At 47.1% G+C, this 25,502-nt stretch overlaps 1 protein-coding gene across 1 annotated transcript; it reads left to right on the top strand.

The window, feature by feature from the left end:
* Window positions 1-1,193: 1,193 nt before the first annotated feature.
* On the top strand, window positions 1,194-25,350 carry LOC128830176 (ecto-ADP-ribosyltransferase 5-like). Its single transcript, XM_054015947.1, has 5 exons — window positions 1,194-1,235; window positions 20,498-20,585; window positions 21,469-22,171; window positions 23,898-23,930; window positions 25,135-25,350. Exons 2-5 carry the CDS (start codon window positions 20,520-20,522, stop codon window positions 25,239-25,241), a joined length of 909 nt encoding a protein of 302 aa, XP_053871922.1. The 5' UTR covers window positions 1,194-1,235; window positions 20,498-20,519; the 3' UTR covers window positions 25,242-25,350.
* Window positions 25,351-25,502: the final 152 nt, after the last annotated feature.

Here is a 25,502-nt window from a genome sequence, read left to right as displayed (position 1 = left end):
TGGCAGAAGGTCTTTTCAGAGATCATTAAATGTTCCAAGATGGCAACTTAGATTTGTGGATAATTCTGCTCCGCTTCGGGATCCAGGCTACCATGGTTGACCTGGGCTGCCCCAATCAAATATGGAGCCACCTGGACCACCCAGTGTTCTGGCAGCCAATGCACTACTACCACTGCCCATTCAAACATCTCAAGGAAGGCATCTGAGTCAACACTGGAACCCAGCTTCATTGGACCGGTATGGCTGAAGTCACCAGAGCTACATCCATTGGCCTGCAGCAGAAGACCCAGTCATTGTGGGAGGTCACAAAAGGGCCACCATATGGTGTATGAGCTGTTGTTGCTGGACAGACAGTTCCTGGGTCAGCTGCTGGATGGGCATTATTTGTAACAACTGCTGCTGCTGGAGTTGGGTGCGCGAGTGACAGTCCCTTGCGGCATTCGCTTGATATGTCCAAGCCACGTGAGGTTTTTTTTTACTAACCAAAGTTCCCGTGAATGAAATATCAGCACAGTTTAACACTTCCACATTTGTCAGCCTCTCTTCCCATTTTATTTGTAGAATTTTACGCAAGCATCTGATATGAAAACTGTTTAGTCTTTTGGTATCTTTGGTGTAAGTCGTCCATGTCTCTGAGCCATATAGAAGACTGGATAAAGCACATGTCTCATCAATACAGATTTTCACTTTAGTTGACAATTTGCTATTGTTCCAGGCTCCATCTTGCAAAAGACCAAAGTTCCTGACAGCTTTGCCAATTGTACTAGTGAGCTCAGCATAATGATCTACATTGCTGGGAACAGTAGAGCCAAGGTAGCAAAATTGCTTGGCTTTAACATCTGGGACAGGGAGGTAAAGAACCCTAGAACAGGAAGCACAGAGGATAAAACGGGGGTAGTTTTGTGGATACGTTTGGGAACAGGTGTTATTGGGAATACTCAGGAGCCCTGGCCCTAGCTCATGGTAACGGTTTGACTCTGTACAGGCCTGGTCCAAAGCCCATTGCAATCAATGAGAGTCTTTCCATTGGCTTCAGTGGGATTTAGCTCAGACCCTTATTTCCTAAAAAAAAAACGGCCGTTAGTTCTGAAAGTGAAAGTCTGCAGGGAGGTTTCTTAGATGAAGTCAAACTATTTCCTGTGTTATGAACACTGCAGATTAAGTTCTACAACTGCAGCCAGCTCTTGCTCGGGTCAGCAGCCTGCCAGGGACTCAGACACACTTGGGAAAGTCAGGTATTGTAACATCATTCAATTCGTACTCTTCATTATCCTAATTACAGACACTCCTGCTGCATTTATCTCTAGACAACAGGTCGCACAGCGGTTTAGACAATGATACAAATCTGCCCACAGTTCCATCTGTCCGGTACCTATGGAACCGAGGGGGAGGGTGGGCCAGTGGATAAGGCAGCTGGCTGGGAGTGAGGAGACCCAGGCTTTCATCCCAGCTCTGCCCCTGGTCTGCTGTGTGTGACAATGGGCAAGTCACTCTACCTTGCTTTCTTCTACCAGCCTTTGTCTGCCCTAGATTGTAAGATTTTGGGGATTGGCACGGCCTCCCTATGTACTGTCCCTAGCACAATGGGGCCACAATCTGGGTTGGGAGCTCTAGGTACTTTTGTTATGCAAATTGTGTAGAATCTGGGGGTGCACAGAATGAAAAGTCCAATATTTTCTGTTGAGTTGATTTTAGAGCTTTAATTTGTTATAAAATTATAAAAGCTTTTGGGACGGGGAAACTACAGAAATATTTAAAACCCTGTGTAGTGAAAACAAAAAAAATCTGCTTATTTTGCTCACATCTACATCATAACATACATTGACCACAACTATTTCCATAGAGTGCAAACAACCCTGATTGTTCATTGTTAAGATCCATCCTCTGTTGACACAACTGCTCAGACAATCTGTTCATAACATCAGGCGAGCCTCCCAAGCAGAACGCTGTTCATCTCTTCCCAGAGATTGCCAGGACAGCTGATATCGATCCATACCTAGCTGCCACTTTAGGCATCTCAGTCCCAGAATGAGGCCCCCACCCCAGATTCATAGAGCCCCTGCTCAGCAGCCCGTGAACGCTGTAGGCGCATAAACTCACTCGGCACCTACATTTCTGCAGTAACCAATTCCCCAGGCTCCTATGTTTCTACCTCTGAGCATGTGCACTGCAGGCCCATGCCAGGCCAGAGCATTTCATGTCCAAGGGGAAACAGGCGTTCCTGCACCTAACTCACCTGTGGGACCTGATATGGTAAGCGTGCTTGGACCTTGCTTACCAGATCAGCCCCTGTAGAGAAACTCACACAAAAAGCTAATTGGGGCGGGTGGGAGGGGAGGGAATGAGCATTTTCCTCATAACTTTTAGCCCAGTGGTTAGGGTACTCACCTGGGATGTAAGAGACCCCTGGTTCAAGTCCTCCCCCCAATGGAGGTGGAGAAAGGAGTGGAACTGGGATCTGTCAGGTGAGTGCTCTAACCATTGGGCTACAGAGCCATATTTCTTTTTCAGTACAACTTTAATTCTATTTTTTTGTTTGTTTGTTTCTGACTCTTTATACAAAGGAAACTGAGTCTATTCATAATATAGTGTGCCCGAGTTCATTGCGTACATAAATCATGTTCTATACAGCATATGATAGGAGCATAACTTGAACTCCAGTTTCCCCAGCATTCTCTCCTTGGCTTTTATCTAAATAAGCTTAAGGGGAAAAGCTTCCACCCATTTGGAGAATGGATCAATAATAAGTAGATATTGTTTTTTTCCTGATCGTAATGGTTGGATTGATCTAGGAAAGAGCAATATGCTTCGAAGATTTTTATTTTGGGAAGTATTAATGTGAAAAACTGGGTCAAGGTTTTTCCTTAATCATCCTCTGGGTACACATGAAGGTTCCCAGAATACAACAGGGCATCCAGCAATGGAGCTAAGGTCCATACTGGGGTCACTGTTATATCTTTGTCATGCAATACCAAAGCCCAGTGCGCTAGCTGAGCGTTAGACACGTGTCCATCCTCAATTTGAATATAAAGCAAGAACTGGAGAGGGGTGTGTTTGGAATGTAGAGCTATTGGATTTAAATAAATTAAAATGCAAAATGCTCGGTTGTCCAGCTGGTGAAAAATATATATTTAACAAGTGGAATATTTAAGTTCCACTAGGCTCATTCTCTTAGCGCAGTGGTTCTCAAACTGTGGGTTGGGACCCCAAAGTGGTTTGTGAACCCGTTTTAATGGGGTCACCAGGGCTGTCTTAGACTTGTTGGGGCCCAGGGCCGAAGCCCGAGCCCCACCACCCAGGGCCAAAGCTGAAGCCCGAGCCCCACTTCCTGGGGTCAAAGCTGAAGCCGGAGGGCTTTAGCCCTGGGCATCGGGGCTCATGTTATAGGCCCCCTGCCTGGGCCTACAGTCCTTGTGCTGCTCAGGGTAGTGAGGCTTGGGTTTGGGCTTTGCCCCCCCTTCTCCCCCAGGGCAGTGGGTCTCTGGCGGGCTGAGGCTTTGGTCCTCCCTCCTGGGGTTGTGTAGTCATTTTTGTTGTCAGAAGGGGGTCGCGGTGAGAACAGCTGTTTTGGAGCAGAGGCTACTGGGCTACATTTGTTCATGCCTTTCTTTTAGAAGCTATTGTTGCAAGTGCAATTGTGCTCAGAGACCTCTAAGTGATACGGGTTGCTGGGATTGGGAGTGATCAGCACAAGTGCTTGCATATTGGGGTGTACATGCATTATTACTCTATCCTGAACCACTGGCAAAGAATTGTTAACTAACGAATCAATACATTGAGGGTGTTTCCTTTACAGGCATTTCATTAGGGATCCAAGCTGCTGAAAGTTTAGAAATTTAGGCAGGGACTCACCTTCCTGCTGTTCCATGTCAGCTACCAGGGTGACCCCGACTGCCCTGGGTGCCGGTCTAACAGACGTACAGTGTCCTTAACTGAGCTTTCTCCTGCTTGAAATTCTGGTGGCATTTCACAAAGCTCTGTCTACAGTTACCTGGCAAATCTCAACCAAGTTCTTTTTGTCTAAAAAATAATTTTACTGCTGTTTCCCAATGTGCTGCATCTGGAGGTCCTTTTTTAATTCACTCTCCCAATTTTGCAATGGCATTTAGTGTTGTTACATTTGTTACCGCTGCGATTGGGGAGACATGACGACTCAATCCTGACGGTTCCGATTTAGAAGTTGATTTTTTCCCTCCTTTACAGTTATATGTGGGATTTCCTTTTTCAAAGGAACCAGTGTCTCCCGTGTTTGAGCAGCTTCTACAGTGGATAATTTAGGTGAGGAGTTTTGCTTTAACCTTTTATAACTTTTCTTGATTGGGGTAGGTACCTGCACCTTCTGACGGTCGGGTATTGGCCCTCATCCCCTTGCACCCAAATCCTCTGCCCCAGACCCATCCTGTACCCCAAATCCCTCATCCCCGACCCCAACCCAGAGCCCACACCCCAGCCGGAGTCCTCACCCCCGCCACACACCCCAACCCTCTGCCCCAGCATGGAGCCCTCTCCTGCACTCTGAACCCCTCATTTCTGGCCCCACCTCGAGCCTGCACCCCCAGCCCAGAGTCCCTAATCCCCCACACCCCAATCTCCCAGCCCCAGCCCGAAGCCCTCTCCAAACCCCTCATCCCCAGCCCCACCCCAGAGCCTGCAACCCCAGCCGGAGCCCTCACCCACCTCCCAAAACCCAAACCCCCTGCCCCAGCCCGGTGAAAATAAGTGAGGGTGGTGGAGAGCGAGCAGCAGAAGGAGCGGGGATGGAATCCTGGGCCCAGCCTTGTTGGGGTTATGAGGACTCTGCCACACAAGAAAATGGAAGGGGAGTCCTCAAGGGCAGGGAGGCCTCTGGGTAAAGTGGGAGCGAAGACTCAGATTCTTTCACTAGCACAGGGGTGGTGTATAAGCCAGGAAAGTTCCCCACAATAGCGGGACCATTCCCCCGCTTACATGTTGTTTCCAAGTAAGCTGTTGCCCCTAAAATACCAGAGTGATTGGAGTCTTTACTTGGCTTTAACATCTGGTTCAGGGAGGTAAAAAAATCTCCAACAGGATTCACAGGATAAAAGGGGGGTAGTTTTGTGGATATATTTGGAAATAGGTGATATTGGGAATACTCAGGAGCCCTGGCCCTAGATCACAGTAACCTTTTGAGTCTGTACAGGCCCGATCCAAACCCATTGAAATCAATGGGAGTCTTTCCATTGGCTTCAGTAAGATTTAGCTCAGCCCCTTATTGCTAAAAACAATTCCATTAATTCTGAAAGTGAAAGTCAATAGGGAGGTTTCTTAGCTAAAGACAGGCTGTTTCGTGCGGTATAAACATTTGCAGCTGTAGTATTTAGTCTGCAGCCATCTCTTGCTTGGGTCAGCAGCCTGCCAGGGAATCGCAGCTACTTGGGGAAGTCAGGTATAGTAACAGCTTTAAATTCTTACTCCTCATTAACCTCATTACAGACACTTGTGTTGCATTCATCTCTAGACAGCAGGTTGGACTGTGGTTTAGCCAGTGATACAAATCTGCTTTGGTCGCTGAAACATTCATCTTGCAAAAACGGAAAAGTCCATCCCCACCAAACGTTAATGCCTGGCTCAGTGATATGGCCGACCTCGGAGCCAACCAATGACTGCATTCCGCAGTCTTTGTGCTGACTTCTTAGAGCTCTGTGATTAATGCAGAGGCTGAAGATAGATATGTCGCTTCCTCACCCCTTTGGCCTGACCCGCCTTTACTTACTGTCTGTATTATGATGAATCTGGTAGTTTGGACTATTTGTTGTATTTGGAAAAATTAATAACAAGTTATAAATGCAAAAAAAGTCAATGATACAAATCTCACCACAGCTACATCTGTCCAGCCCCAATGTACCTGTGGGGTGCTGTGGTCTGGTAGGTAAAGCACCGGTTTGAGAGCCAGGTGATCTAGGGTCTCGTCCCAGCTCTGTCATTGGCCTGGTGTGTGTCACATTGGGCAAGTCACTTTACTTCTTTCTCTACCAGCCTTTGTCTGTCTCAGACTGCAAACTCCTCAGCAGAGGGACTACGTCCCTATGTGCAGCCCCTAGCACAATGTGCCCCCACTCCAGGGTGGGATCGCTAGGTGGTTCTGTAATACTAATTACTATCTCAGAGGGCAGAATTTGGTGCTTAGAATCAAAAGTCCAACATTTTCCATTGAGTTGATTTTAGATCACAAATTTGTTACAAGTGTAATCCTTCTGCCCATCTAAGTTGGCAGCAACAAGGGCCGGGTTCTGTATCTAGGGGTTCCGTTTCAATAATGCAATGCAAAACCGGCTCGAGCCCCCACCCAGTGACCTGGGAAAATTACATACCACCCCCTGGGCGCCTCTAAGAGGCAATACTTCCCCTCTCGCAAGCACGGAGTCTGAGTGTAGCAGAAAATGTTTAATAACATGAGGTAAACGACATCAGCATTAAATTGGAAAAAACACCACAAACAGGATTCATAACACAAACCATGAGCAAAAGACCCACCCCAGCAAATTGGGCCGTGTCCTTTCCCTTTGGCTCTTGAATCCAGCAACCCAAAAATCACCCAGAGTCCCCAAAGTCCAACACCCCCAAAGTCTCTTGGGTCCAGCAACCACCCAAAGTCCTAAAAGTCCAACAACCCCCAAAGTCTCTGTCCCTGGTCAGAGCAGCCCCAGAGTAAAAGGGGGGCACGCAGGGTGTTAAGGGGCACCTTACGTGATCCGAGGCCAACCGGCCATCTCTCCTTGGGGTTCCGCCGCAGCCTTCACCACAAGCCAGTCCACTTCCTGCCGTCCCACGAACTGCTCTGCTCTACGAGCCGCTCCCACAAACAGCTCCGCTCACCATTCCTTGGGCCACTCCAACCATCCCCGCAAGGCTCTGCGCCACCCGCTGCTCCTCCAGCCGTCCGTTCAAACTGCTCTGCCAACCGCTTAGCAATATAGTTTCAGGCTCCCCCACTAGTTAACACAGCACTTAGTGATCTCAGCTCTTAGTAACTTTAGCTCTTTTGTGATTTCAGCTCATAGTAGGGGAGCCCCAGTGCTGATGCACCATTAGCCCAAAGTAAATTCAGCTCAGCAGCCTGTAACTAGCCTCCTAATTGCTATCCTCCATTGCTATCTACATACTGAACAGACCACAGTGAGAGATTATGCCATACATTATCAAAGAAACTGAGGAACCACCTGATCAGCATCCTATACAGCAAACAGAAAAACATCAAGAAAGAGCTCTCCAACCTGGAGACTTTCATAAATAACCAACCCTCCACACAAATGGACTTTACTAAAATAAGACAGGAGATCTACATTACACACTTCACCTCTCTACAAAGGAAAAAGGACCGTAAGCTGTCTAAAATCCTTCCTGCCACATGGGGCCACAACAGGGGTACCCCTAACTCACCCAGCAATATTGTCAATTTATCCAGCTACACACTCAACCCAGCAGAAGAGTCTGTCCTATCTCGGGGACTCTCCTTTTGCCCCAGCATCCCCACGAACATGATACAGTTCTGTGGTGATCTGGAAGCCTACTTTCGCCGCCTCCGACTCAAAGAATACTTTCGTGATAACACTGAACAGCGCACTGATACACAGATACCCTCCCACCAACAACACAGGAAGAAGAACTCCACATGGACTCCTCCTGAGGGTCGAAATGACAGTCTGGACCTATACATAGAATGCTTCCGCCGACGTGCACAGGCAGAAATTGTGGAAAAACAACATCGCTTGCCTCATAACCTAAGTCATGCAGAACGCAATGCCATCCACAGCCTCAGAAACCACCCTGACATTATCATCAAAGAGGCTGATAAAGGAGGTGCTGTTGTCATCATGAACAGGTCTGACTACCAGAAGGAGGCTGCCAGACAACTCTCCAATACCAAATTCTACAGGCCGCTTTCCTCAGATCCCACTGAGGAATACACTAAGAAACTGCACCATCTACTCAGGACACTCCCTACACTAACACAGGAACAAATCAACATACCCTTAGAGCCCCGACCGGGGTTATTCTATCTACTACCTAAGATCCACAAACCTGGAAATCCTGGAAACCCCATCATCTCGGGCATTGGCACTCTCACTGAAGGACTGTCTGGATATGTGGACTCCCTACTCAGACCCTACGCCACCAGCACTCCCAGCTATCTCCGTGACACCACAGATTTCCTGAGAAAACTACAATGCATTGGTGACCTCCCAGAAAACACCATCCTAGCCACCATGGATGTAGAGGCTCTCTACACAAACATCCCACATACAGATGGAATACAAGCTGTCAGGAACAGTATCCCTGATGATGACACAGCACAACTTATTGCTGAGCTCTGTGACTTTATCCTCACGCACAATTATTTCAAATTTGGTGACAATATATACCTCCAGACCAGTGGCACCGCTATGGGCACCTGCATGGCCCCACAATATGCCAACATTTTTATGGCTGACCTGGAACAATGCTTCCTCAGCTCTCGTCCACTCATGCCCCTTCTCTACCTACGCTATATTGATGACATCTTCATCATCTGGACCCATGGGAAGGAGACCCTGGAAGAATTCCAAATGCTTTCAACAGCTTCCACCCCACCATCAACCTCAGCCTGGACCAATCTACACGGGAGGTCCACTTCCTGGACACCACCGTACAAATAAGCGATGGCCACATTAACACCACCCTATACCGAAAACCCACCGTCCGCTACACCTACCTTCATGCCTCCAGCTTCCACCCCGGTCACACCACACGATCCATCGTCTACAGCCAAGCACTGAGGTACAATCGCATCTGCTCCAACCCCTCAGACAGAGACCAACATCTACAAGATCTTCACCAAGCATTCTCAAAACTACGATACCCACACAAGGAAATAAAGAAACAAATCAACAGAGCCAGACGTGTACCCAGAAGCCTCCTGCTACAAGACAGGCCCAGAAGAGAAACCAACAGAACTCCTCTGGCCATCACCTACAGTCCTCAGCTTAAACCTCTCCAACGCATCATCAGTGATCTACAACCCATCCTGGACAATGATCCCTCACTTTCACAGACCTTGGGAAGCAGGCCAGTCCTCGCCCACAGACAACCTGCCAACCTTAAGCATATTCTCACCAGCAACCACGCACCGCACCATAACAACTCTAACTCAGGAACCAACCCATGCAACAAACCAACTCTGCCCACATATCTACACAGCAACACCATCACTGGACCTAACCAGATCAGCTACAACATCACCGGCTCATTCACCTGCACGTCCACCAATGTTATATATGCCATCATATGCCAGCAATGCCCCTCTGCTATGTACATTGGCCAAACTGGACAGTCACTACGCAAGAGGATAAATGGACACAAGTCAGATATCAGGAATGGCAATATACAAAAACCTGTAGGAGAACACTTCAACCTCCCTGGCCACACAATAGCAGATGTTAAGGTATCAAGTATCAGAGGGGTAGCCGTGTTAGTCTGAATCTGTAAAAAGCAACAGAGGGTCCTGTGGCACCTTTGAGACTAACAGAATAGTTAGTCTCAAAGGTGCCACAGGACCCTCTGTTGATGTTAAGGTAGCCATCTTACAGCAAAAAAACTTCAGGACCAGACTCCAAAGAGAAACTGCTGAGCTCTAGTTTATTTGCAAATTTGACACCATCAGATCAGGATTAAACAAAGACTGTGAATGGCTATCCAACTACAGAAACAGTTTCTCCTTCCTTGGTGTTCACACCTCAACTGCTAGCAGAGCACCTCACCCTCCCTGATTGAACTAACCTCGTTATCTCCACACTGATATATACCTGCCTCTGGAGATTTCCATTACTTGCATCTGAAGAAGTGAGGTTCTTACCCACAAAAGCTTATGCTCCCAGTACTTCTGTTAGTCTCAAAGGTGCCACAGGACCCTCTGTTGCTTTTTAGCCTCCTAATAGAATCAAAGTTAGTTCTGACATTCAACAGTGGAGAGAAGAGGTGGTGCAATTGGTGTTTCAGGCCCTCAAAGAGGGGGCCCATCCCATCAAGTACAAATACCCACCCCATCCTCTCTCAATTCACTGGGTTGTGGAACCCATGTCCCTTGTCTAGCGAGTGCTACTTAGGTGATGGTGAGACCCTCTGTCATAAAACAGTTTCATTGTCCTTGATTCACATAATCAGGGTAACAACACGTTATTCCTCCTGCCCCAATAACAGAGAAACTGGGGATCCCACCCCATCCAAAGTAACCACTATCAGTTGCTGTTGTCTCATGCCAGGCGGGTGGGTGTGCCTATGCAAACAAGATCAGCCCCTGGAGTTCTTTTCCACACATGCCATAATTCACCACCAGATGTCAGGGTAGAGCTCATCCTGACTCTGCTTACACAAGATTAGAAAAGTTTCAGGACAGGGGGAAGCTACAGAAATATTTCAAACCCTAGGGAGTGAAAACAAAGAATCCACTTACTGTGCCCACATCTACATCCTAACACAATTTGACTGCAACTATTTCCATAGAGTGCAAACATCCCTGTTTGTTCATTTTAAAGATCTGTCCTCTATTGATACAACCACCAAGACGATCCGTTCATAGCATCAGTGAACCTCCCAGGCAGAAAGCTGTTCATCTCTTCCCAGAAATTGCCAGGGCAGCTGTGCTTGCTTTTGGCTTAATTGGCTTGTGAGTTGCTTGTTGGCTAGTTTTTGGCTTGTAGCTTTTTTTTTTTTTTTTTTTTTTTTTTTGATCGGCTCCCGGCAAGCAGGGACAAGGGGAGCAAGGGGGGACAAGGGGAAAATGGGGGAGAGAGTCAGGGGTACACAGCGAGCCCACCACAGTCCCAGACTGCATGCTGGGGGATCTAGTCACATAGTGTGTTGGGGTTTTCGGGATTGTCTTGTTTTGCCCTTGTTTTGAATGGGATTAGGTTGATTTTTGGCTTATTCTGAAAGTCAGGGTGCTTATTTACCATGTGAAAGTTGGCAACTGTGCATTAACCCCAAGGCTGGAATTACTGGGGTTCGACGCCCAATCTTGTGCTACTCATTTAGGACAGGGTCTAGGGTGGCCCCACTCCAGGGTGCTTTCTCCTCACCAGTGACTTTCTTGACCCACTGATTACGTCATTAAGTTCAGACCACATACAATTTATTAAACAACAGCAGCAAGAGAAATAAGGGAAAATGGAAAAGGTTAAAGGAAACAGGGAACCCGCACTGTGGGCACAGGGGAAACCACAAACAGTGTCTCTGGGACGTAAGGGAAGTTCACAGTCTGTTCCTCACAAGTCCCAGCTTGCAAGGGCTCTTGTCAGGTGATGTATCACTGCACTCCCCTCCCCGCCCCCCCGGCTCTCCCAGTCACTCACTGCGCTTGGCTGCAGTGTTATATGTGGCACAGCCGACATCTACTATCCTATCTCTGGGCCCACGGCTCCCCACTATAGCTAAGCCCTGGATCCTCAACAGGGCAACCGGACTGACTGCCCCAGCTCTGCCCCCAGCTCAGCTCTGACTGCAGATCTCTCCTTTACTCTGCCCTTGGCAGCCCCAGCTCACACCGGTCCCCAGGCTCCTGACTCCTTCATTGGCCTGCCTGCCCTGTCAATCAGGCTGACCTGGAGCGTTGGCCTCTCCCATTGGCCCTGGGGACTGCCAGCCTCAGGATCCTGATTTCTCTTCCACCCTTTCTCAATCTAGCAGACCTCTCACATAAGGTTCTATTCATTATATTTACAAGGTATCACCTTAAATAAATAACATATAGAAAAACATCTGCAGTATGATGGGTTAAGTGCTGTCGAATGTTGTTGCTGTGGTAACACTGTCCAGGCTGCTAGGCTTTTACAGCTGCTCATTGTAGGGACAAAATAAAGGCCAAGGCACAAAACAAGATTAAACTAGCTAGAGACATAAAGGGTAAAAAAGAAAACATTCTACAAATATATTAGAAGCCAGAGAAAGACCAATGACAGGGTAGGCCTGTTACTCAATGAGTGGGGTGAACAATAACAGAAAATGTGGAAATGGAAGAAATGCTAAATGACTTTTTTGTTTCAGTTTTCACCAAAAAGGTGAGTAGCGATTGGACGTCTAACATAGTGAATGCAAGTGAAAAAAGAGGTAGGATCACAGGCTAAAATAGGGAAAGAACAAGTTAAAAATTACTTAGACAAGTTAGATGTCTTCAAGTCACCAGGGCCTGATGAAATACATCATCCTAGAATACTCAAGGAGCTGACTGAGGAAATATCTGAGCCACTAGCAATTATCTTCAAAAAGAAGACAGGAGAGATTCCAGAGGAAAAGGGCAAATATATTGGCAATCTATAAAAAGGGGAATAAGGACAACCCGAGGAATTACAGACCAGTTGGCTTAACTTCAGTACCCGGAAAGATAATGGAGCAACTAATTAAGCAATCAATTTGCAAACACCTAGAAGATAAGAACGTGATAAATAACAGTCAACATGGATTTCTAAAGAACAAATTGTTTCAAATTAACCTAATCTATTTCTTTGACAGGGTTACAAATCTTTTGGATAGGGGGGAAGCGGTAGATGTGATATATCTTGACTTTAGTAAGGCTTTTCATACTGTCTCGCATGACCTTCTCATAAACAAACTAGGCAAATACAACCTAGATGGAGCTACTATAAGGGGGGTGCATAACTGGCTGGAAAACCATTCCCAGAAAGTACTTATCAGTGGTTCACTGTCATGCTGGAAGGGCATAACACATGGGGTCCCACAGGGATCAGTTCTGGATCTGGTTCTGTTCAATATCTTCATCATCAATGATTTAGATAATGGCATAGAGAGTACACTTATAAAGTTTGCGGAGATACCAAGTTGGGAGGGGTTGCAAGTGCTTTGGAGGATATGATTAAAATTCAAAATAATCTGGAGGATATGATTAAAATTCAAAATGATCTGGACAAACTGGAGAAATAGTCTACAGTAAATAGGATGAAATTCAATAAGGACAAATGCAAAGTACACCGGTTAGGAAGAAACAATCAGTTGCACACATATACAATGGGCAATGACTGCCCAGGAAAGAGTACTGCAGAAAGGGATCTGGGGGTCACAGTGGATCGCAAGCTAAATATGAATCAACAGTGTAACACGGTTGCAACGAAAGTAAACACCATTCTGGGATCCTGGGAATGGGCAAAGGGATGAATCACTTGATGATTACCTGTTCTGTTCTTTCCCTCTGGGGTACTTGGCATTGGCCCCTATCAGAAGACAGAATACTGGGCTAGATAGACCTTTGGTCTGACCTGGTATGGCCGTTCTTATGTAGCAGCAGGAGTGTTGTAAGCAAAACGCGAGAAGTAGTTCTTCCTATCTACTCCACACTGATAAGGCTTCAACTGGAGTATTGTATCCTGTGTTGGGTGCCACATTTCAGGAAAGATGTGGACAAATTAGAGAAAGTCCAGAGAAGGGAAACAAAAATGATATAAGGTCTAGAAAACAGGACCTAGGAGGGAAGATTGAAAAAATTGGGTTTGTTTAGTCTGGAGAAGAGAAGAAGATGAGGGGGGACACATGATAACAGTTTTCAAGTACATAAAAGGTTGTTACAAGGAGGAGAGGAAAAATTGTTCTTCTTAACCGCTGAGGATAGAACAAGAAGCAATGGTCTTAAATTGAAGAAACGGCAGTTTAGGTTGGACATTAGAAAAAAATTCCTAACTGTCAGGGTGGTTAAGCACTGGAATAAATTGCCCAGGAAGGTTGTGGAATCTCCATCATTGGAGATTTTTAAGAGCAGGTTAAACCAACACCTGTCAGGGATGTTCTAGATAGTACTCAGCCCTCCCATGAGTGTAGAGGACTGGACTAGATGGCCTCTCAAGGACCCTTCCAGTCCTAAAATTCTATGATTCTTGGAGCTCCAGTGTTACATGCATTAACAGAGAGCACAGCTTGCTGATTCCGCAGACCTCAGTGTTACTCATAAGGAAAGACCAGAGGCTCGGTTCGATGGCGAAAGGGCTCGGCCAGGTTTACTGTCAACAAAGTACAGGAGCTGCAGGGACACTAACATATGTATGCCTGTGACAATGGACCAGCTCAGTCAGTGCACTGGGACACTACTGGACAAAGGTGCCCCTCCTATGGCTTCTCCTTTTATTCATGAATATAGACAAATTGCATATTGCACTCCAGATGTGGCTGGTTACCGGCCTTATCCTGATACCTGCTAGTATAGGCATCGACTCCGTGGGTGCTGCGGGGCTGGAGCATCCACGGGGAAAAATTAGTGGGTGCTCCGCACTCACGGGCAGCCAAGCTCCCTCCACCCCCTCCTCGCCACCTCCTCCCCCAAGCGTGCCACGTCCCCGCTCCTCCCCCTCCCAGGGCTTCCCGCCTGCTGCCTAACAGCTGTTTGGTGGCACTTAGGACATTCCAGGAGAGAAGGGGAGGAGTGGGTTCTTAAAATGCTCAGGGGAGGAGGTGGTAAAGAGGTGGGACAGGGGAGGGGACTTGGGGGAAGGGGGTGGAATTGGGGAGGGGGGGTGAGGATGGTGCAGGGGATGGCAGGGGTGGGGCCAGAGGTAGGGGAGGCGAGCATGATGGGGCAGAGGGGAAGTCGGCACCTATGCCTGCTAGTTCCACCAAAACATCCTCATCTGTTATCCTGTCATCCCATCCTTATCTGACTTAGGATCAGCGTGTCCCTGTACCATCTCCTAGGAATATGATCACAGAGATACTTGAGAACTCTGGGTCTCCTGTACCATCATCTCCGGTCAGGAACATACTTACTGGGTGTTAGCCAGTACCTGATGTGTAGCTGTATTGCCCAGGCCAGGCCTATTCTGGTTCATGGCCTTTGGTTCACACTGTTAGCTAAGCCTCGGGCTCCAGTAAGGCCTACATTCTGCTTCCGTGCTGAGGCAAGATTACATTAGGGGGAAGAAAATCCTGTAACTGAATGAAAATGTATCCACATTTTAGTGATATATCATAGAATTTCTAGGGGATGGGACTGGGAAAATCCACATCATCCTCCCGTCATCCCTAGAGAAGATGTCTGGAACTGTATTAAGTATTTTGCAGAGCCTTCAACTCTGCTACAAACCCCAGGCAAAGTTATAGGTAATGGAGTCATTGGAGAGCAACTCCATTACTGGTGCTACAGCAAGATGGCTGAGACAGAGAGAGGAAATGGGTAAAAAATCAGTCTGAGGTTCAGAAAAGGCTACAAATGTGGGGTTTTACAGTGGAAAGGCGGTGTTCTCTCCTTGAGAATCAGGCATTTATTTGCACTTACATTCAAAAAGGGGATCCAGTCCTTAAAAAAGAAAACATGAACCGCTGAGAATGTGGCTGTATCCCCCCAAATGTGTCAAAGCTCAGATATTTTTGGCAATGTCAAGCTACCATGGAAGAGCCATTTCAAATGAAGCAGCATCACCCGGCCCTTTGTTGTTAAAAGAAATATGAAATGTGTTTAGATTCATTTTCCACCCACCCATTGAGTACACACATCACATCCCTACATTTCATAGATTATAGGACTGGAAGGGACCTCGAGAGGTCATCGAGTCCAGTCCCCTGCCCGCATGGCAGGAACAAATACTGCCTAGACCATCCCTAATAGACATTTATCTAACCTACTCTTAAATATCTCCAGAGACGGAGATTCCACAACCTCCCTAGGCAATTTGTTCCAGTGTTTAACCACCCTGACAGTTAGGAACTTTTTCCTAATGTCCAACCTAGACCTCCCTTGCTGCAGTTTAAACCCATTGTTTCTGGTTCTATCCTTAGAGGCTAAGGTGAACAAGTTCTCTCCCTCCTCCTTATGACACCCTTTTAGATACCTGAAAACTGCTATCATGTCCCCTCTCAGTCTTCTCTTTTCCAAACTAAACAAACCCAGTTCTTTCAGCCTTCCTTCATAGGTCATGTTCTCAAGACCTTTAATCATTCTTGTTGCTCTTCTTTGGACCCTTTCCAATTTCTCCACATCTTTTTTAAAATGCGGCGCCCAGAACTGGACACAATACTCCAGCTGAGGCCTAACCAGAGCAGAGTAGAGCGGAAGAATGACTTCTCGTGTCTTGCTCACAACACACCTGTTAATGCATCCCAGAATCATGTTTGCTTTTTTTGCAACAGCATCACACTGTTGACTCATATTTAGCTTGTGGTCCACTATAACCCCTAGATCCCTTTCTGCCGTACTCCTTCCTAGACAGTCTTTTCCCATTCTGTATGTGTGAAATTGATTTTTCCTTCCTAAGTGGAGCACTTTGCATTTGTCTTTGTTAAACTTCATCCTGTTTAACTCAGACCATTTCTCCAATTTGTCCAGATCATTTTGAATTATGACCCTGTCCTCCAAAGTAGTTGCAATCCCTCCCAGTTTGGTATCATCCGCAAACTTAATAAGCTTACTTTCTATGCCAATATCTAAGTCGTTGATGAAGATATTGAACAGAGCCGGTCCCAAAACAGACCCCTGCGGTACCCCACTCGTTACGCCTTTCCAGCAGGATTGGGAACCATTATTAACAACTCTCTGAGTACGGTTATCCAGCCAGTTATGCACCCACCTTATAGTAGCCCCATCTAATTTGTATTTGCTTAGTTTATCGATAAGAATATCATGCGAGACCGTATCAAATGCCTTACTAAAGTCTAGGTATACCACATCCACCGCTTCACCCTTATCCACAAGGCTCGTTATCCTATCAAAGAAAGCTATCAGATTGGTTTGACATGATTTGTTCTTCACAAATCCATGCTGGCTATTCCCTATCACCTTACCACCTTCCAAGTGTTGGCAGATGATTTCCTTAATTACTTGCTCCATTATCTTCCCTGGCACAGAAGTTAAACTAACTGGTCTGTAGTTACCTGGGTTGTTTTTATTTCCCTTTTTATAGATGGGCACTATATTTGCCCTTTTCCAGTCTTCTGGAATCTCTCCCGTCTCCCATGACTTTCCAAAGATAATAGCTAGAGGCTCAGATACCTCCTCTATTAGCTCCTTGAGTATTCTAGGATGCATTTCATCAGGCCCGGGTGACTTGCAGGCATCTAACTTTTCTAAGTGATTTTTAACTTGTTCTTTTTTTATTTTATCCGTTAAACCTACCCCCTTCCCATTAGTATTCACTATGTTAGGCATTCCTTCAGACTTCTCGGTGAAGACCGAAACAAAGAAGTCATTAAGCATCTCTGCCATTTCCAAGTTTCCTGTTACTGTTTCTCCCTCTTCACTAAGCAGTGGGCCTACCCTGTCTTTGGTCTTCCTCTTGCTTCTAATGTATTGATAAAAAGTCTTCTTGTTTCCTTTTATTCCCGTAGCTAGTTTGAGCTCATTTTGTGCCTTTGCCTTTCTAATCTTGCCCCTGCATTCCTGTGTTGTTTGCCTATATTCATCCTTTGTAATCTGTCCTAGTTTCCATTTTTTATATGACTCCTTTTTATTTTTTAGATTGTGCAAGATCTCGTGGTTAAGCCAAGGTGGTCTTTTGCCACATTTTCTATCTTTCCTAACCAGCGGAATAGCTTGCTTTTGGGCCCTTAATAGTGTCCCTTTGAAAAACTGCCAACTCTCCTCAGTTGTTTTTCCCCTCAGTCTTGATTCCCATGGGACCTTACCTATCAGCTCTCTGAGCTTCCCAAAATCTGCCTTCCTGAAATCCATTGTCTCTATTTTGCTGTTCTCCCTTCTACCCTTCCTTAGAATTGCAAAGTCTATGATTTCATGATCACTTTCACCCAGGCTGCCTTCTACTTTCACATTCTCAACGAGTTCCTCCCTATTTGTTAAAATCAAGTCTAGAACAGCTTCCCCCCTAGTAGCTTTTTCAACCTTCTGAAATAAAAAGTTGTCTCCAATGCAGTCCAAGAATTTGTTGGATAGTCTGTTCCCCGCTGTGTTATTTTCCCAACATATATCCGGATAGTTGAAGTCCCCCATCACCACCAAATCTTGGGCTTTGGATGATTTTGTTAGTTGCTTGAAAAAAGCCTCATCCACCTCTTCCACCTGGTTAGGTGGCCTGTAGTAGATGCCTAGCATGACATCTCCCTTGTTTTTTGCCCCTTTAAGCCTAACCCAGAGACTCTCAACACTTCCGTCTCCTATGTCCATCTCTACCTCAGTCCAAGTGTGTACATTTTTAATATATAAGGCAACACCTCCTCCCTTTTTCCCCTGTCTATCCTTCCTGAGCAAGCTGTACCCATCCACACCAACATTCCAATCATGTGTATTATCCCACCAAGTTTCAGTGATGCCAACAATGTCATAGTTGTATTTATTTATTAGCACTTCCAGTTCTTCCTGCTTATTCCCCATACTTCTCGCATTTGTATATAGGCATCTAAGATACTGGTTTGATCTTTCCTCCCAGTTTTGTCCTGACTCTCCTTTCTCTCTGCCAATATAGCCCACACTCCCTCTTGTTTCCGACTCATTTCCCCGGTCTCCATGTTCCCCACTTACCTGTGGGCTTTGCTCACCTGTCCCCGTCGAACCTAGTTTAAAGCCCTCCTCACTAGGTTAGCCAGTCTGTGTCCGAATAGGGTCTTTCCTCTCCTCGAAAGGTGAACGCCATCTCTGCCTAGCAGTCCTTCCTCGAATAGCATCCCGTGGTCTAGGAAGCCAAAGCCCTCCTGGCGACACCATCTTCGCAGCCAGGCATTCACCTCCATGATGCATCTGTCTCTGCCCGGGCCCCTACCTTTGACAGGAAGAATTGAAGAGAATACCACCTGCACTCCAAACTCCTTCACCCGTACTCCCAGAGCCCTGTAGTCACTCTTGATCCGCTCAGTGTCACACCGCGCAGTATCATTTGTGCCCACATGGATGAGTAGCATAGGGTAGTAGTCAGAGGGCCGGATAATCCTCGACAATGCCTCCGTAACGTCTCGGATACGGGCCCCCGGCAGGCAGCATACCTCCCGAGATGAAATGTCAGGGCGACAGATGGGCGCCTCCGTCCCCCTCAGCAGAGAGTCTCCGACCACCACTACCCTACGTACCCATTTCGTACCCATTCACTCTGTACCATTCACTCTGAACGTTTCGTACCCATTCACATCCATCCCATCACCCCAGGTACAGCTCAGTAGTCACCCACACCACGCCAACCCCTCAGCTACACCAAGGGAGGGAGAGCACCGCCCCACACCCTCCCCTTCACAGCCAAAGGCCAGGGGAGTGACGGCATTTCCATGTATCAGGGGGTAGCCGTGTTAGTCTGTATCTACAAAAACAACAAGGAGTCTGGTGGCACCTTAAAGACTAACAGATTTATTTGGGCATAAGCTTTCATGTGTTCAGTGGAAGTCCCATCCTTCCCAGTAAACACCCCAGGCCTGTTACTCCCCATTCCTGACCCCATCCCTGCTTTCTCTGAGCAAGACACTGCCACGCCCTAGTCCCCAGGTCACTGGCTCTCCCCCGGGATCCAAATTCCAATGCCTGGCTCCCGTTCCCTGGCCAGAAAAATCTGCCCCCAAAGGACCAACTCCCCAGCAGACCCTCTAAACAAGGGATCAGCTCAGCAGGTGAACAGAGGAGGCAAGCAGGGGAGTTTTTCAGGGTGTAGCTGTGGATCCAGTGTATGGAGGTAAAGGGACACTTGGGGAGTTGTGTGTTGGTCTGTTTGCTGTTTGTCTCCGTGTGGGTCGTGTGGCTGGGGTTTGGGTCCCTGACCAGGCCAGGTGACAGAGGTCTGCGTGTTTGTGTCTCTGAGAGGGCCATGTGGCTCTGACCCTTGGATCAGCCCTGGTGTTTGACATCTGAGTCATTGATCACCCCGTTATCCTGGGGCAGAGCTAAGCAGCGAGGCACAGAGTCTATGAGGTAGTTAGTTGCTGAGTAAACACTTGACCAGGCACTTGGGGGAGGCACTGAACCATTCAGCTATGTCGTTATTTTAGCCCCATTCTCTTAGGACAGGGGTTCTCAAACTGGGGGTCGGGACACCGCAGGGGGTCATGAGGTTATTACATGGGGGGTCGCAAGCTGTCAACCTCCACCCCAAACCCTGCTTCACCTCCAGCATTTATAATAGTGTTAAATATATAAAAAAGTGTTTTTTATTTAGATGGGGGGGTCGCACCCAGAGGCTTGCTGTGTGAAAGAGGTCACAACAAAAGTTTGAGAACCGCTGCTCTAGGATACGATTGACAGACCTGCCTGGCCTGTTGGGTTCTGTGTATTGTGCAGGAGTTTCGAGTAAACACAGCAGCACTAGGTACAGTATTTCCACCCCCAGAATCCTTTAGGAAGTGAAAGCAGGATTTCCCCACAACTACTGCCCACCCCTCCAGCTGAGAACTGTATTTCAGGGTCAAACCCATCTCCGTTATGGCTGGGCTGCAGTCCGTGAGATAGCAATTCCTGCCTGGGAAATCCCAGTTACTGAATGTGGAACAACGGATCACAGTGACACAATGGGGAGGATGTTTGGGTTTGATGTGTTCTTTCCCCCCAAATCCCCACTGACGTTCCTGATGGATTCTCCTGCAGCCGCACCGGGGAAGTTGGAACAATGCTGAGGCCTCTGCTGATCCCCTTGACGTACTTCTGTCTTCAGACCTGGCTGGGGATCCCTCAGGTAAACTCTTGAGCTGCTCAAGGCTATGCAGGCAGCCATACGGCCTTAGACCATAGACATGTAGGGCTGGAAGGGACCACGAAAGGTTATCCAGTGCAGCCTTGTGCGCTGAGGCTGGACCAAGTGCAAAGAGACCAGCCCGGACAGGTGTTTGTCTAATCAGGGCCCCACGCCACTTTCCGCAGTAGCTGGAAGGGAAATTCAGGCCCTCCCACTAAATTGGGGGGGCCTTCTGACCAGCAGCCAAGGTCTGCTCCACCACAACGGTGTTGCCGTCCTCCATGCGCGTTGGGGGGTTGGATCCTGGATGGAACCTTCCCACGGGCACCACCAGCCCTGGAGCATGCCGTGCATGGCTGGCATACGCAGATGACAACCCACTGATTCCCACTGAGGTAAATGGGGGTGGTTTCTAGATATTCCCGTGGGAGTGGATTGGGATCTCAGTCCCTCCTAGCCCCCTCCCTTCCATATCCCTTGTTCCCCAGGCTTTGTCTTCACAATTAATGTATCCCTTCCTGCCTAACCTCCTGCTCCCCACAATATATCTATTACACTAAAAGTCCCCAGTAAACTAAAAATTCATCTAATGATTACAGAGTTTGCTGGTCCTCAGGTGTGCCGCACTCCCCAGAAAAAATTGTGGAGTCAACATCACATTTGCCAAGCAACACACTGACAATAGTGCCTATATGTTCCATCCCTTTCTCCCACCTTTCCTCTGTCTTGTCTGTTTAGAGGTAAGCTCCCAAGTGCAGCGACCATCTCTTAGTGTGTGTGTGTACAGGGCAGAGCACAATGGGGCCCCAATCCTAGGTGTGACCTCTAGGTGCTCTTGTAACACAAATGCTAACGTGACCATATGTTTCCTTTATTCTCCCAGGCAAAATGTCAGGTGAAGCTGAACATAATGGAAGATGCTTTTGATGACCAATATCTAGGATGTGCTGAAGAAATGGATAAAGAAGCAGCTAAACTAATACAGTCGGAAATGTCTTCATTCAGCCCAATATGGAAAAATGCAGCAGAAAAATGGAACAGTGTGAAAACAAAAATTTCTCGCCCCAGGGGCTTTAAGGATGAGTATGGAATAGCCATAGTAGCCTATACTGACTGCATGCCATACAACAGCAAAACATTTCCAACTGAATTTAATGCGGCAGTGAGAGAGGCTGGGACATCTCGAGCTCATTACATGGACAGTTTCCATTTCAAAGCCTTCCATTATTATTTGACAAGAGCTTTGCAGCTCTTAAGAGGAAAGTGTGATGTGATGTATAAAATGACGGTGTACCGGGGGGTTTCTAAAAAGTATGAGTACCAGAAATATTGTGACATCAGGTTTGGATACTTTGCCTCTTCATCTATTAATAGAACACAGGCTGAGACATTTGGCACGGCAACGTTCCTCACCATCCACACATGCTTTGGCGTGAATATCCAGGACATGTCATATAATCCTAAGCAAAAAGAAGTGTTAATTCCAGTCCATGAGATATTCAGAGTGGTCACAAATCAAGGGAATAACTACACCCTCCAGAGCAAAAAACAGGCCTGCAGCCATTTTAACTGCACGTACCTGGGCGGTGAGTACTGGGCTGAACAGGAGAAATATTTGGGTGGGGCTATTTGCTGTGGAGAATTTGAAAACCCCACTTCAGGGAGAGCTGACGAGAGGGACGCTGACTTGGGGACTTGCCGCCAGGGCTGGGGGAGACAGGCTGCCACGACTCTTGCTGCTAGAGAGGGCTCGGGCTGGGGTGGGTGGATGCTGGGTCCCAAGCGCTTACTGAGGAAAGAAGGTGCCTAGACATCATGGCGATGGGAGCACTAGAAAGGCAGGTGAAGGCCCCAAACCACCGCGAGTCTTCAACACACACACGCCCTGTACAGAGTCCACAGGAGCCCTGGCAGAGCAGCTGTGGCTCCTCAGACACGGCACAGCAAACCCAGAGGCTGTGGGAAGGGAGCAGGGGGGTGGCCTAGTGTGCAGATGGCGCATTATTTGGGGCAGTCAGGACTAGGGACGATGGTGAGGAACGTCAGAGATCTAACTGAGTTGGGTGAATGGGCAACGCAACATCAGGTGACATTCCCTGACACACATTCAAGGTAACGCCCGTTGTGAGGCATAATTTCACCAGACTGTTAATGAGCTGTATCAACTCAGACAGAGACCAGGCCAGCATTGTGGAGAGTTCAGTGCAAATCTCAATGAAAATCTCTGTTCAATGTGATGCTAGGTCTATAAAGCCAACCAAATGTTACCCTGCATCGGGAATGATGGGATGGAGAATAATGTGGAGATATTAGAACTAAGGCTAAGATTTAGTCATTTTTTTTAAAGTAAAAGTCATGGACAAGTCACAGGCAACAAACAAAAATTCACAGCCCCATGACTTGTCCATGACTAAATCTTGGGTGTTCTCAGGGCCTCTGGGGTGCCCACTGATGCTTGCGGGGGGTGGGGGGGAAGGGCGTTGTGGCTGGCCCCGGAGCCTCCCGAGCTGCTCAGGTGGTCCTGGGCTCAGTCCATGACTTCCATGACCTCTGGGACAGACTCGCAACCTTAATTATAACCCCATTAGATGAATCAATGGGGCACTCTTCCCTGGGATACTAGGTTTGGATCTGATCACTGAGTTCTAAGAGATTTATCGGTGGGGGGAGAGAAAGTTCAGAGACAAGGGATGAAAGTGATCAGAGGTCTGGACAGGTTTCTATTAGAGCGATTGGGATGATTGAACTAAGAGAAAAGACATAAAAGGAAACATGATGGAGATATACGAAATAATAAATGAGATGGGAAAATGGCAGTGTATAATTTACCACTTTCTCATAAAACAAGAATAAACTTAAGGCAACATATTTCAGCTAGTAAAAGGGTATGCACTGTTATATAAAATGCAGGGTTAATTTGTGGAACTTGTTGCCACAACATTTCTATGACTCCAAGAGCTCAGTAGAATTAGAAAAAAGAATTAGCCATTGATCTAGACAGTTAGACTCTCCAGTTATGTTACATAGTTTATCCTATGTATTTTTAAAAGGGCAATAAACCTTAGGCCTGAGGACAAAAGGCAGTCACTAACTCCCAGGGTTGGGGAAATAATTTCCTCTATGTGTATGTTATTCACCTACAGGTTTTCTTGCAGTTTCCCCTGATACAGTTGGGCCTCACCTCAATCAGGGACAGGACACCAGGCTAGATGCAGTCTGACAGTTCCTATGTTTCTTTGGAAATAGTAGAATGGAGTTGAAAATTCTACCAGGGCAGATCCCTTTCATTGACCCTCTCTGTTTGTACCCTAGGAGAGAAGAACGAAGTATGTGTTGGCAACTCTGGTAAGAAAGAAAAATTTTGTTTTCATTCTTTTGAAAATGACTCGCCCTCTGTGTTGAAGTGCAGAGCTGAGACCAACCCCACCAGGCAAACATGTCACAAGAAACCAGTTGAGAAATAAGTGGGATGAACTGCACGTTCTGTCTATTTGTCCAGGTTCTCATAAGGAGCTCATGACTAGTATCTGACACCTTCACGACTGACTCTATTCCAGGCACAGTTGATTTTAGAAAAGAAAATTTAAGGAGAATAAGCCCTTAGAGCACTAAAGATTCATCTTCAGTGTTCTGAACTATAAGCTGAACACACATCCCCTAACGCAACATCACAAGTGTGTCTCCATCTCCCTCCTCTCAGTACTAGATCCATTCTAGCCCCAGTGGAACTACATCCTCCCAAAGGACTAAACAGGACTATTTTACCAGAGCAGATGGGAAAAATCTCACTGAAACATTTTCTCCTTGGAATTTGACAATGTGTCAAACTCTAAACCTTCTGCAGAGGTGGTTTGATTTCGACACTGTTCTGTCAGAACACTGCCTGGGCACTGGCCAGATCACCTGCCTGGCTCCTTGGCAGCATGGCTGGTGGGCTGCCTACGAGTCATAGACCCCAGGACTTCCAGTGCCCCCGACCCTCGGGCAGCCTGCTCGGTGCACTGCCCCAGAGCCGACGCTCCCTTCCCTTGTGTGGAGAATTTCAAAATTTTGGGGTTCCATTCCAAGCCTAAACAAAACCAAATTTTGAAATTTCAAAATCCTCCATGAAATGGAATGGGCCTTCTCTGCCCTGCTCTACATTTTACGCCTAAGCCAATAAAAAAAAAACAACAGAAATGGTGTTATTGATGTGTGTGGCCAGTGTTTCAGACTCATGTCTTTATTACTCATAACTGGAATACACTTATGCAGCAGACAACAAGCTCCACATGGGAGCCTCTGGTACTGTCTTGGGGGAAATGTGCTCACTAATGATGGATACCGAAGGAACAAGCAGGCTGAGGAGGGAGGAAGCGGGTGAAATATCTCAGCAGTGAGGTGAATGTCCCAGGCTGGAGTGTCCTGCTGAGGGGAAATGGGTTAATGTCTCTCTGCAATAAGCAGGTTGCAGTAGCTGGTGAGCAGGGTACCTGTGTCCAGCTTTAAGGATCTCTCACTGTGAAATAATTTCCTAACAATTCTTTGACCTGCTTTTTCCTATTAACAGCTACCAGAGGCAGCCCGGCCTTCCCCAGTGAGCTGAGCCCTTCACTGTTTGGAGGATCCATCATCCTGGTCCACGTTATTGCTCTGAAGCTGTTTGCCAGTTTCTAAACTGTCCTATTCGTGTTACTCACTTTTTCTCTCTAACACAAATCATGGTGATGGGACTTGCCAGGTCCAAAGCCGTCCTGCTATGCTGCCAGCGTTCCAAAGGGAAACCAGGAACATGGAGGAAGTGTCACTAGTACCTGCTTGGGCAAGCTTTGATTATACGTTATCGATGAGTAGATCAAAATGGAAGCTCATAGTTCTAGTCCAGGTGGGATTTGTCTTACAGTGCCAGAGCTATAAATGGGTGCACATTAGATAACA

The sequence above is a fragment of the Malaclemys terrapin genome, chromosome 1 (genome assembly GCF_027887155.1).
Source record: "Malaclemys terrapin pileata isolate rMalTer1 chromosome 1, rMalTer1.hap1, whole genome shotgun sequence".
Lineage (NCBI taxonomy): Eukaryota > Metazoa > Chordata > Testudines > Emydidae > Malaclemys > Malaclemys terrapin.
The sequence above is the reverse complement of the archived record's forward strand: the minus strand, read 5'-3'. Positions and strand labels throughout refer to the sequence as shown.

Coding starts and splice junctions, on each gene's coding strand:
- LOC128830176 (XM_054015947.1), top strand. CDS start 20,520: ATGCTGAGGCCTCTGCTGATCCCCTTGACGTACTTCTGTCTTCAGACC. Junction 22,172..23,897: donor TAACTGCACGTACCTGGGCG/GTGAGTACTGGG, acceptor TTTGTACCCTAG/GAGAGAAGAACGAAGTATGT. Junction 23,931..25,134: donor AGTATGTGTTGGCAACTCTG/GTAAGAAAGAAA, acceptor TCCTATTAACAG/CTACCAGAGGCAGCCCGGCC.